We start from the raw sequence: 13,840 nt of genomic DNA, 5'->3' as shown, positions 1-13,840 counted from the left end.
AGTTTATTTTTGAGGATTTATTTATTTATTTGAAAAGCAGACTTAGATAGAAGGAGAGACAGAGAGGGATCTTCCATCTGCTGATTCACTGCCTAAATGGCTGCAATGGTGGAAGCTGGGCCAGTTTGAAGTCAGGAGCCAGGAGCTTCTTCTGGATCTCCTACATGGGTACAGGGGCCCAAGGACCTGGATCATCCTCAGCTGCTTTTCAACAGCGAGCTGGATCAGAAGTGGAGCAACCAGGACTCAAACTGGTTCCCATATGGGATGCTGGCATCACAGAAGTTGGCTTTATCTGCTATGCCACAGCACTGGCTCCTGGATTATAAAATTTTTAACACTCATGAAAAGAACTGTCTTCTTAAATGTCTTCTTTTAGATATCTACTGTTTTAGATATACAATTATGTTTTTAAATATTGAGACAGATGGGTTTTAAAGTAGAACTGACTCTTCTTCCACTTCATTGCTATCCTGTTTGAATCAGGGACTATGTCATAACAAAGCATTTGCCTGATAAAAATTAGCAACTGAAGTGATGGGGGCATGTTCACAATTGAGAAACATTTTTTTAACTTTTATTTAACAAATATAAATTTCCAAAGTGCAGTTTATGGATTACAGTCGCTTTTTCCCTCCCATAACTTCCCTCCCACCCGCAACCCTCCCATCTCGCACTCCCTCTCCCATTCCATTCACATCAAGATTCATTTTCAATTATCTTTATATACAGAAGATAAATTTAGTGTATACTAAGTAAAGATTTCAACAGTTTGCACCCACACAGAAACACAAAGTGTAAAGTACCATTTGAGTACTAGTTATAACATTAATTCACATTGTACAACACATTAAGGACAGAGATCCTACATGAGGTGAAAGTGCACAGTGACTCCTATTGTTGACTTAACAAGTTGACACTCTTGTTTGATGGCGTCAGGAAGCACCATAGGCTCTTGTCATGAGTTGCCAAGCTATGGAAGCCTTTTGAGTTCGCTGACTCCAATCTTATTTAGACAAGGTCATAGTCAAAGTGGAAGTTCTCTCCTCCTGTCAGAGAAAGGTACCTCCTTCTTTGATGGCCCGTTCTTTCCACTGGGATCTCACTCGCAGAGATCTTTCATTTAGGTCTTCTTTTTTTTTCCCAGAGTGTCTTGGCTTTCCATGCTTAAAATACTCTCATGGGCTCTTCAGCCAGATCCGAATGCCTTAAGGGCTGATTCTGAGGCCAGAGTGCTATTTAGGACAGCTGCCATTCTATGAGTCTGCTGTGTATCCTGCTTCCCATGTTGGATTGTTCTCTCCCTTTTTTATTATGTCAGTTAATATTAGCATCTTGATGTGAATCTTGATGTGAATGGAATGGGAGAGGGAGCGGGAGATGGGAGGGTTGTGGGTGGGAGGGAAGTTATGGGAGGGAAAAAGTCTTTGTAATCCATAAGCTGTACTTTGAAAATTTATATTTGTTAAATAAAAGTTAAAAAATAAAAAAAGATTAAAAAAAACTCACCACAGTGAAACATGAAGAAAAGATTCTAAAATGTGCAAGAGAGAAACGTCAGATTACTCTCAGAGGATCTCCAATTACACTCACAGCAGACTTCTCATCAGAAACCCTACAGGCTAGCAGGGAATGGCGAGATATACCCCAGGTACTAAGAGAAAAAACCTGCCAGCCCAGAATATTATATCCTGCAAAGCTCTCCTTTGTGAATGAAGGTGTAAGAAAGACATTTCATAGCAAACAGAAATTGAAAGAATTTGTCGCCACTCGTCAAGCCCTGCAAAAGATGCTTAAGGATGTGTTACACACAGAAACACGGAAACACGGCTATCAATATGGAAGAAGGTGAAGGAAGAAAACCTCCCAGTAAAAGTTCAAAGGAAACTCAAAGCATATATTAGAAATATCTTTGGGAAAATGGCAGGGCAAAGTTACTACTTATCAATAGTCACATTGAACGTTAATGGACTCAACTCTCCAGTTAAAAGGCACAGACTGGCTGAATGGATTAAGGAACAAAACCCATCTATTTGCTGCCTACAAGAAACACATCTTTCCAACAAAGATGCATACAGACTGAAAGTGAAAGGTTGGACAAAGATATTCCATGCCAAAAGAAACCAAAAAAAGCAGGTGTAGCTATATTAATATCAGACAAAATAAAATTTAACACAAAAACTGTTAAGAGAGACAAAGAGGGACACTATATAATGATTAAGGGTTCAATTCAGTAGGAAGATGTAACTATTTTCAATGTATATGCACCTAATTACAGGGCACCAGTTTTTTTAAAAGATACGTTAAGGGACTTAAATGGGGACTTAGACTCCAATACTATAGTACTGGGGGACTCCAATACTCCACTCTCAGAAATAGATCAACCAGACAGAAGATCAACAAGGAAACAGCAGATTTAATTGACACTATTGCCCAAATGGATCTAACAGATATCTACAGCACTTTCAATCCTACATTTAAAGAATTTACATTCTTCTCAGTAGTGCATGGAACCTACTCTAGGATTGATCACATTCTAGGCCATAAAGCAAGTCTCAGCAAATTTAAAAAAATTAGAATCATACCATGCAGCTTCTCAGATCACAGTGGCATGAAGTTGGAAATTAGCAACTCAGGAATCCCTAGAGCATATGCAAACACATGGAGACTGAACAACATGCTCCTGAATGAACACTGAGTCATAGAAGAAATCAAAAGAGAAATCAAAAACTTTCTGGAAGTAAATGAGAAACATTTTGATTCAAGCAGGAACAATGCAATATGCTCTGTTATTATGTCTATATCTAAATTCTCTTGTAACTTTTTGAAAAAGAAAGCTTTTGGCAAATTTTAACATTGCAATCAGTTTTTCTGAATTACTTAAATGAAGTAATTAAAAAAATCAAATTCCCTGAATGGTTGGATTTATTAACCTTAAAACTCAGCTTTCTGTTTTTCAATGAACCTTTCTGCACTCCTAACCCACCACCCCTACTCAATTAGCTTTTCTAAAATGTCTTTGGAATGCATATATTGATGGACACATTAGTTTTCATGAATATATTGAATTTATTTATTTATGTGTTGTATGCCTATAGATAACCCTGATATTTTCTTCCTAGCCGCAGCCGTGAGACAGCTGTGTCAATCCAATCTCCAGCATCTACAAATCGAGATATCATGGATAATATTCAAGAAATACTGACTACAAACCTTTATAAAATTAGGAGAGTGGTAAGATTTATTAAGTACAAATCACTTTATTTAGTCACCCAGTTGGAATGTATGTAGTCACTTTTATAGTTTCCAATGAAACTTGACCCCTACATATGTCACAGGAATGTTGACAGGGTAAATGAGAAGACAAGTCAGTGTTTAAGTCACATTCAGACTTTTCACTCATGGAAATGTGCTGCAACAGTTTGTGTTTAACTGCTGATATAGTGCATTATGTGGCACCCATGGGTCCTAAAAGATGATGACATTTCCTTAAGTATACATTTTTCTAGAGTGAGCACTATTTTCTTAGTGTATTACAAATATTAGATGTTTTAGGATTAAAAAATCTTTTTGCTTTAGAGATTTGACAGGTTTCATATTTGTACTGAATTATGCTATGATAAACTAAACCCAGTAAGTCCAGGACTGAATATTAGGTAATATTTCCTTGATAATTCAGAAAATTTTTGTCACATTTGACAGGAATTCTTTATTTTTTATTTTTAATTTAATTTTTAATTAGTTTTTAACAGATTAAATGTGATCTGTAGATACAATTCTAAGAACATAATGATATTCCCATCCTCCCTTACTCCCTCTCCTCTCTCCCTTCTACTCACTTTCCTTCTCACTTTCTTTCTGTTTTATTTTTTTAGTTTTTGAGATGACATGTTTAAATTTACCTTAAGGTGAAAAGTCTTAATACTTCACTGAATAAGAAGTGTAACAAGTGAAAATCAAAGAGACTCCAGTGAGGATATAGACAATGGTTATAAACAATAATTGGGTGGAGAAATGACCATTTCACCCATATACAGCAAATTTTAAAGTAATCCAGGTCATTGAAACTACAATAGTATAACATTCTTAACCATTGGTTTAACAAAAGGATAAACCAAATTTTAAAAAAGTATGTTTGCGTCAATACTGATATACACAGATATTTCTTTTTTTGTTTTGTTTGTTTTTTAAGTTCTATCTCCCACATATAAGGGAGAAAATGTCTTTGCTTCTGGCTTATTTCACTCAACATGATGTCCTCCAGTTGCATCTGTTTTGCTGCAAATGAGAATTTCTTTCTTTTTCATAGCTGAAGAAGATTCCATTGTATATGTATGCTACATTTTCTTTATCAATTCATCTGATGATGGCCACCTTGAGTCCAAATTTTGGATATTGTGAACAGTGCAGCTATGAACATGGTGCTGGTATCTCTTTGATAGACTGTATTTGAATCTTTTAGTTATATACCCAGTGATGTGATCTGGATCATATGTCAAGTCTATTTCTAGTTTTTAAGAAATCCCCACACTGCTTTCCACAGTGTCTGAACTAATTTGCATTCCCATCAACAGTGTAAAAGTGTTCCCCTTTGTCTACATCCTCACCAACATTTGTTACTTTCTGTGTTTTGGATTTTGGCCATTCAGACAGGGTGAGGTTATGTCTCTTTATGCCTTTGATTTGCATTTCCCTGATGGCTAAGGTTGTTGAGCATTTTTTCACATATTTGTTGGCCATCTGTATTTATTCTTTTGAGAACTTTCTATTGAGGTCCTTTGCCCATTTCTCAACTAGATTTTTTTTTTTTTTTTTTTTTTTTCTGTTGAGCTTTTTGAGTTGCTGATATATTCAGGATATGAATCCTTTGTCAGATAGGTGATTTGCAAATTTTTTTTCCCATTCTGTTGAGTGTCACTTCACTCTATTGAGATTTTTTTAAAGATTTATTTATTTTACTACAAAGTCACAGTTACACAGAGAGACGGAGAGGCAGAGAGAAAGCAATAGAGGTCTTCCATCCGTTGGTTCACTCCCCAAATGGCTGCAATGGCTGGGGCTGAGCCGATCCGAAGCCAGGAGCCAGGAGCTTCTTCCGGGTCTCCCACGTGGGTGCAAGGGCCTGAGGACTTGGGCCGTCTTCTACTGCTTTCCCAGGCCATAGCAGAGAGTGGGATCGGAAGTGGAGAAGCCAGGACTCGAATCAGTGCCCATATGGGGTGCCAGCACTGCAGACAGCAGCTTTATCTGCTATGCCACAGTGCCTGCTCCCACTTTATTGAGTTTTTACTTTTCTTTTTGCAAAAGCTTTTGAGTTTGATATAGTTCACTTTGATTAGTTTTGCTTTTGTTGCCTATGCTTTGGGAGTCTTGTCCAAGAAATCACTCCCTACACCAATGTCTTAGAGTGTTTTCCCTACATTTTCTTTTTTTTTTTTTAAGATTTATTTATTAATTTGAAAGAGTTACACAGAGAGAATAGAGGCGAGGAGGGAGAGAGAGAGAGAGAGATGTCTTCCATCTGATGGTTCACTCCCCAATTGACTGCAAATGCTGGAGCTGTGCCGATTCAAAGCCAGGAGCCAGGAGCTTCTTCCAGGTCTCTCACATGGGTGCAAGGTCCCAAGGATTGGCCCGTCTTCTACTGCTTTCCCAGGCCATAGCAGAGAGCTGGATTGGAAGTGGAGCGGCCAGGTCTCCAACCGGCGCCCATGTGGGATGCCAGAGTTTCAGGCCAGGGACTTAACCCTCTGCGCCACAGCACTGGCACCTTCCCTACATTTTCTTCCAGCAATTTCATAATCTCAGGTATTAAATTTAGGTCTTTGATGCATCTTAAGTTGATTTTTGTATATGGTAAGAGGTATGGATCTAATTTCATTCTTTTACGTGTATACATGTAGTTTTGCTGGTATATTTGTTGAAGAAATAATCTTTACTCCACCTCATGGTTTGAACACTTTTGTCAAAAATCAATTGGCTGTATATAGGTGTATTAATTTATGGACTCTCTATTCTGTTCCATTGATCTATGCAATGGTTTTTATTCTAGTAACATGCTGTTTTAATTACTATAGCTTTGTATATGTTTCAAAACTCATTAGACACTCATAGAATGATGCTAAATAGTTCAGGGAATCCTTTGCGGGAATGCATGCAATATATTCAGCATTATCTGGACATTTTAATTGCTGTCCTTTATCAAGTCTAGGAAGCTCTATTTTGTTTCTTATGGCTGATTTTTTATAAAAAAAGAATGTTGAATTTTGTCAAATGTTGTTTCTGTATCTAACGAGATGATCATATTGATTTTTCTTTTGGGTAAGTAATGTGTATTATATTGACTGATTTTTTTACAAATGCTAAATCTCCTTTGCATTCCTAGGATGAACCCCATTTAGTCAAGAGGAATTATTGCTTTAATACATTATTAGTTTCAATTGGATAAAAACTTTAAAAATAATTTTGCATCTATGTTCATGAGGATATTTATAAGCTATTATTTTATTACAATATCTTTGGCTTTGGTATCAGGGTAATTTTGATATTATGTCATGAATAGGGAGTATTCTTTCTTTATTTTTCTGGAACAGTTTATGTAGAATTTGCTTTATTTCATAAGTGTTTGGTAGACATCAATAATGAGACACCTGGTCCCAAAGTTTTATTTTTAGAAAATTTTAAACTCCTCATTCTATCGAGTGTTTTTCAGGTTGTCTGTTTGCTCTTGAGTGAACTTTGAGAGCTTGTGCTTTTAGGGAAATTTTCCAGCTTTATATAAAGCTTTTTGTCATATAATTGTTCATAATATCTCCTTGTTATGATTTTAATATCTGAAGAATTTATAGTGATGTCAAGTCTTTCATTCCTAATGATGTTAATTGTATATTTTGTTATTCATTCCTGATAAATCTTGCTAGAGGTTTATTCATTTCACTAACTTCACTGAGCAAATTTTTGTTTTCATTGATTTTTTGTACCTTTTTTTGTTTTCTATTTCATTGATTTCCACTTTGATCTCCAGTTTCATTTCTTTCACCTTTGACTTCAGTTGATCATTTTGTCTGCTTTCTTATGGCAGAAACTATGGTAGTTGATTTTACATCTTTGCTATTTTCTATTTTAGGTGGTTAGTGCCAGAAATTTCTCCCTAAGAATAGAATTGATGGCATACCACAAATTTTGATGTTATATTTTAATTTTTCATTCAGTTCAAAGTAATTTCAAATTTCCTTATAATATATCCTTGAATTATAGATTATTTAAAATCTGTTTTTGGGTTTCTAAATATTTGGTATTATTTCAGCTATCATTATGTTGTTAATTTTCATTTTAATTCAATTGTCATCAGAGAACATGCTTTATGTGACTTGAATGATTTTAATTTATTGAGAAATAGTTTGTACTTTAGAATCTTACATATGTTGATAAATGTTCCATGTACCCCATTAAACAAAGTGTATTGTGCTGTTTTTGCATGGAGTAATCAACATATGTCAATTAGGTCACCTGGCTGATAGTGATATTCAAGTCTGCTCTATTCTAACTGATTTTCTGTTTGCTTATTCTATCAGATTTTGAAAGCAAGAATTGTAATCTCTGTATTTTAGATTGTCTATTATTCCTTATAGTGCATTCACTTTCTGATTCATATATTTTGAAGCTTTGTTTTTATATAGATAAATCTTTTAAACACAGTCTGATGTTTTTTAGTGAGTCATACATTTTTCATCCTAAAATAACCCATTTAATCCCTGTTTTCTGCCTCCTGTACCACAATATCGGAACTCTCTCAAGACAGTAAGCTGGGGAAATTTCAGAGCTTACCTCATTTGTTTCTCATTTTTCGTAGTTTTCTCTCATTGATCTACAGTGTTTTACAAACCATCGTTTCCTATGATTTGTCCATATTTTAGTTGTTTCAGAAGAGCTTATATTTAACTTCTGGTAACTTTATCTTTGATGAAACTCATATTGTTTTCAGTTTTTCCCATTTAGGACTCTTTTTATTATTTAAGACATTGACTTGGGTCTACAGTTGAAAGCATGAGATAATTCAGATAAGTCTAGTTTTCATCCCCGTTTCCTTCAGCTGTCCTCTTCCATCTAAAGGTAGTGAATTTTTTAATTAGTTTATGGCTAATGCTTCCATTATTCCTTTTTGAAAAGATAATCAAAACAATAATTAATTTTAACAGTAATTTAATTAAGCTATCAAAATCTATATCTATATATAGTTTCAAACTACATCAAGCTTCTAAAGATGTTTATAAAATAAATATAGCTTTGTTTAAAATATAGTTTTTAAAATTACAATCTTATTAACTCTTTTTTTTTTTTGAGAGGCAGAGTGGATAGTGAGAGAGAGAGACAGAGAGAAAGGTCTTCCTTTTTGCCATTGGTTCACCCTCCAATGGCCGTCATGGCTGACGCGCTGCGGCTGGCGCACCGCGCTGATCCGAAGGCAGGAGCCAGGTGCTTCTCCTGGTCTCCCATGGGGTGCAGGGCCCAAGCACTTGGGCCATCCTCCACTGCCTTCCCGGGCCATAGCAGAGAGCTGGCCTGGAAGAGGGGCAACCGGGACAGAATCCGGTGCCCCGACCGGGACTAGAACCCGGTGTGCCGGCGCCGCTAGGTGGAGGATTAGCCTATTGAGCTGCGGCGTCAGCCACAATCTTATTGACTCTTGGAGTTGGAGGAATTCTGAATGTTTTTGACCTGAGAAATGTGTCTAATCCAATAGTCACATATAAAGCTCAAAATAAATTTACTTTTTGAACCTTTTAAGAACTCTAATACCTTTCATATATTAGCATATTATATAAATTTTACTTATGTATAGGTAGAATTCATTCATTTAAATTTATTTTCAAATTATTCACAGTTTCATTCTGAAATCTATGTGTTCTATATTTTGACCAGGCTCCAGCATATAACAGGTACACCCTTCCGGGAGAAATGGGAACAGCAGAACAAGCAAAGGAAATTCTCATTCGGCGACATAAGAGCCTACGACTGAGTTTTTCTCAAAGTGACTCTGATCAATCTCAAAAGGTGGTATGTTTTTGGTCAATGTTGTGTTCTCGTTCCTCCAGTTGTTCTGTTGTAAACCTCCTTCATTTATCAACTTTGCTCCATAGAACTCTGTTGAGTCAAACAGGATTACTTGGACTTTTGAAAAGTTCAAGCAGGCTGTCACAGGACAAGAGGAAGGCCTGGTGAAATTTTGTAGCTTTGGAACATCACAATTTCAGCATTAGAAATATATATTCCCATAGAACAAAGCACTGGGCTCTGGGTACCAAGCAAACTATGTATTAAAATAGAGCTGTGGGGCCCGCGCTGTGGCGTGTGAGTCAAGTTGTTGCCTGCAGAGCCAGCATCCCATGCGGGTGCTGGTTCACATCCTGGCTGCTCTACTTCTGATCTAGCTCTCTGCTAATGCGCCTGGGAAAGCAGTAGAAGATGGCCCAAGTGCTTGGGCCCCTGCACCCATGTGGGAGACCCAGAAGAAGCTCCTGGCTTCGGATTGGCCAATTGGGGAGTGAAACAGCAAAGGGATGACATTCTCTCTCTCGCTCTCTCTCTCTTGCTCTCTCTCTTTCTCTGTTTGCCTCTGCCTCTCCATAAGTCTGCCTTTCAAATAAATAATTTTTAAAAAAGAGCTGTATTTGTCATACACTCATCTAAAACCATCTGTTGCTACCATAGTGATTAAAGATTAGATGAGGGAAGAAGAAAGAGCAAATGTCTGAAGGTCCCTTAGGCAATGTTAGTGGCCAAACCTGGAGATGAAGTTCAAAGTTTGGGTTTTATTTTCTTTTTATTTATTTATTTATTTATTTATTTATTAGAGAGAGAGAGAAAGAGAGAGAGAGAATTTTCCATCCACTGCTTCACTCCCCAAATGTCTACATTGGCTGGGGGCTGGGCCAGGATGAAGTCAAGAACCAGAAACTCCACCCGGGTCTCCCATGTGAGTGGCAGGGGCTCGAGCACTTGGGCCATCTTCCACTGCTTTTCTAGGCCATTAACAGGGGGCTGGGTCAGAAGTAGAGCATCTGGGATGCATTGGCACTCTGGTATGGGATACTAGAGTCATAGGAAGCAAGTTCACCTGGTGTGCCGCAACGCTGGCCTGAGGTTTGGATTTTCTAAGTAAAAATCAAGCTATCGGTTTGCAGCCAGTAGAACATTACAATTACCAGGAAAGTCAGACAATCTTTCACTGGTTTCAACGTATATTTTTAAATTACATAAAGTAGGGGCTATGATTGTCTTGTTTACCATTCTATTTCCATCTCCTAGCAATAGTGCCTAGCAAATAGTAACAAATAATAATGATGCTGTTATAGTAATGTGTAACATTTATTGAATTTTTGCTACCTGTTCTGTCACCATTCTAAGCATTTTATCTTATCTCATGTAATTTTCACAATTTACTTTGATGTAGCTATTTTGCATGTTTTCTAGATGAAAAATAATTGAGCATGAGGACAGCAAGGTAACTAAGATTCAAATACTTCTGGTGCAAGTGCTCATGAAATATATTATGACAATATTAGTGCGTGAACGAATGAAGTGATTTTGGCAGTTTACACTCCATACCAGAATGGGAATGAGTCATGAAGGCTACCGGACATGCTGAAGCAGGACCTGGTTTTTAAAACTATATGATATTCCAAAGTATACCACGATATGGAATCAAATGGGAAGGTCCCCTTTCTTCTTCCTCTACATTAGTATAAGATACATTGTGCATCTCCAGTTTGTTCATGTTTCAGTCAACAAATCAAGTTGCTTTCCCCTTTTCTAACCCCCCAAGCTGCAACATTTTATACATAATATCTGTTTAGTGGCTCCAAATGGGTAAATTTGACCCATTCCAACTTTATATTCTTTCCACCGTTGTCTCACAACCCGAAATCATTCTTTCCATTCATCACTCTGTCCACTGACACACAAAAGGAGAAGTAACCAACAAATATCACTATATTCTTTGATTTTCAACAAGTGTTTCAAAGTACAGATTTGTGAAGTTCCTTCCTTCTTTTAAGTGGTTAATTGAGAGTATTAAATGCATTTATTTGCAGATTTCTAAAAATAGTACATAGTGGTGACTATCGCTGCTCTCTGTACTATTAGAAGTAGAAATAGTTCTTTGAAAAAAAGATTTATGTAAGGGGCCGGTGCTGTGGCACAGCGGGTTAAGGCCCCAGACTGTAGCACCCGCGTCCCATATAGGCGCTGGTTCGAGTCTCAGCTGCTCCTCTTCCTATCCATCTCTCTGCTATGGCCTGGGAAAGCAGTAGAAGATGGCCCAAGTCCTTGGGCTCGTGCACCCGCGAGGGAGGTCCAGAAGCTCCTGTCTCCTGGCTTTGGATTGGTCCAGCTCCGGCTGTTGCAGCCATCTTGGGAGTGAGCCAGTGGATGGAAGACCTCTCTCTCTGTCTTTACCTCTCTCTGTAACTCTTCTTTCAAATAAATAAAATAAATCCTTAAAAAAAGATTATTTAACTTGAAATTCATAGTTACAAAGAGAGAGAGATATGCAGACACACACACACACACACACACACACGGGGGTGGGGGAGAGAGATCTCCCGTCTACTTGGTCACTCCCCAGATAGCTGCAATGTTCAGGATTGAACTATGCCAAAGCCAGATGCCAGGAGCTTCTTCCGGATCTCCCACGTGGGTGGCAGGGACCCAAACACTTGGTCCATTTTCCACGGCTTGTCCCAGGCCATTAGCAGGATGCTGGATCTGAGGTGGAGCAGGCAGGACACAAACTGGCACCCATATAGGTTGCTGAGATTGCAGGTGTCAACTTTACTCGCTATGCCCTAATGCTGGTCCCAGAAGTAATTCTAAGAGGAAGATAGTTTATAATGCTAAATGCCCACATTAAGATATAAGAGATATTTGAAATAAATACACTAACTTTTCATTTCAAAGAACCAGAAGAAAAGAGCAAAATAAGCATTTTTATATTACTCCACATATTTTTGTGGAACATCTTCACCATGGTACTTTGAGAAGAATATAGATGAGGGAGGTTAGTGGGACAAACTAATGTTACATCATTATATTTTATCTTATGCCACAACTACTACTGATCATCCACCTTGACTATGACCTCAATAGGTCTTGATGACTTACTCAGTTATTTGACCCAGCAACTCATTCCTACAGAAACTGAGTCCTTGATAATCATTCCCTTCTCACAGTGGGATTGTTGCAGGTGAAATGTGTGTCAAATAGGCAAGAAAGTTCCAAAAGATAGTCACATGGATTACCTAATTTCCACACTTCTTTTTCTCTGCCACCATTGTGTTATCAGAGGCTGCTTTCCTCTTGCTGATTAGAGTCAATAGCCCTTGCCACAGTGTTGACTCCTTCTTTGCTACTCTGTTGACACTAGTCCAAAGTACTCAGGTAATAGCCATAAGCTATAGTTTAGTAGTATCATTTCTTTTTTTCTGAGGCAAAAGTACATCCATTAGGAACCAGGACACCTAATCCTACAGAATTAAGAGTTGTGGAGACAGGAAGAGAAAGTTCTCTAGTGGGTTAATTGGAAGGATAGTAAGTAGAGTCACTCTGTTTCCAACCCTTGGTCCTCAGAGCCATGTTGCATCCCTGTTGGGGACATCGGACGTCTGTGATTTTGTGTATGTACTACATGTCAAATGATAGAACCCTATCCTTGTAGAGTATTGGATGAAAGCTGTCACTTCAGTGGCTCATTCTTACATTCTGTGGAACTGTCTGATTCTAGATCATATAGTAAGTGATGTGACTGAGCTTTTCATTACAGAGCTAAATTTTGTTGTAAATAGGTAAAATATTGAGAGATGAAGTCCATGCTGGTGAGCCCCTTCAGTGACTTTTCCATGAGGATGCTTTATGCTTTTTATGAATACAGGATGCAAAAATCTTTCCACTTAGTACCTATTTCCATACATATATGCACACACTTCAATCCTAGACCTCCATGTCTTCCATCTATCTGGCAGTCTTTTTCCTTTCAGGCTTCTAATTTGCTAGGTAAATCATGGTTTTAAAATACATACTTTTTCTGAATTTCATTTAAGACATTTTTCCTTTCACATACAGTGTCATTTATTGCTATTTGTAAGAATTCTGTATTAACAGGTGGCAAATTCTCTTAGTTGTTCTATGTATGAAAATATCTTCATGAAAACAATATAGACCATAAAGACTTTTGGAAGATCAAATATATGTACACCATCCACGTGAATGTTTAGGCCATACTTCTTTTGGGCATCTTATTTTCCTTTTTTATTTTAAATATTTATTGACTTATTTGAAAGAGAGAGTTAGAGAGAGAGAGAGAGAGAGAGAGAGAGAAGCAAAGAAAGAGAGAGAGATTTTTCATCTGCTGGTCCACTCCTCAAATGTCCACAGTGGCTGGGGCTGTGTCAGGCTGAAGCCGGGATGCAGGAGCTTCTTCCAGGTCTCCCATATGGGTGGCAGGGGCTCAAGGACTTGGGCCATCTTTCGCTGCTTTCCCAGGCTCATCAGCAGGAGCTGGATCAGAAGTGAAGCAGCCAGGACTTGAACCAGTGCCCATGTGGGTTTCAGGCTTTGCAGGTCGTGGTCTGTGCTTCAGTGCCAGCCCAAGCTTTAATCATTTTTCATGAGTTTGGGTGTATCATCCCAGATATTGTAGTTTTTATTTTTTTTTGTTAGAGATTTATTTATTTATGTGAAAGGGAAAGTCACAGAGAGAGTCTTCCATCCGCTGGGCCATTCCCCAGATGGCCACAATGGCTGGAGTTGGGCCTATCAAAACCAGGAACCTAGAGCTTCCTCT

At 37.8% G+C, this 13,840-nt stretch overlaps 1 protein-coding gene across 1 annotated transcript in view; it reads left to right on the top strand.

Annotated features, from left to right (window-relative positions):
- LOC100346147 (sodium/hydrogen exchanger 2-like) overlaps positions 1–9,019 on the top strand; it is a 58,827-nt gene extending 49,808 nt beyond the window's left edge. The window contains exons 9-10 of the mRNA XM_089323944.1: positions 3,123–3,234; positions 8,885–9,019. Of these exons, the coding sequence (XP_089180070.1) occupies positions 3,123–3,234; positions 8,885–9,019 (247 nt within the window). The remainder of the gene's footprint in view (positions 1–3,122; positions 3,235–8,884) is intronic.
- Positions 9,020–13,840: the final 4,821 nt, after the last annotated feature.

This window comes from Oryctolagus cuniculus, chromosome X (genome assembly GCF_051225735.1).
Source record: "Oryctolagus cuniculus isolate XC-2025 breed Fujian yellow rabbit chromosome X, ASM5122573v1, whole genome shotgun sequence".
Lineage (NCBI taxonomy): Eukaryota > Metazoa > Chordata > Mammalia > Lagomorpha > Leporidae > Oryctolagus > Oryctolagus cuniculus.
Note: the sequence above shows the minus strand (reverse complement) of the source record. Positions and strands in the feature narration are given on the sequence as shown.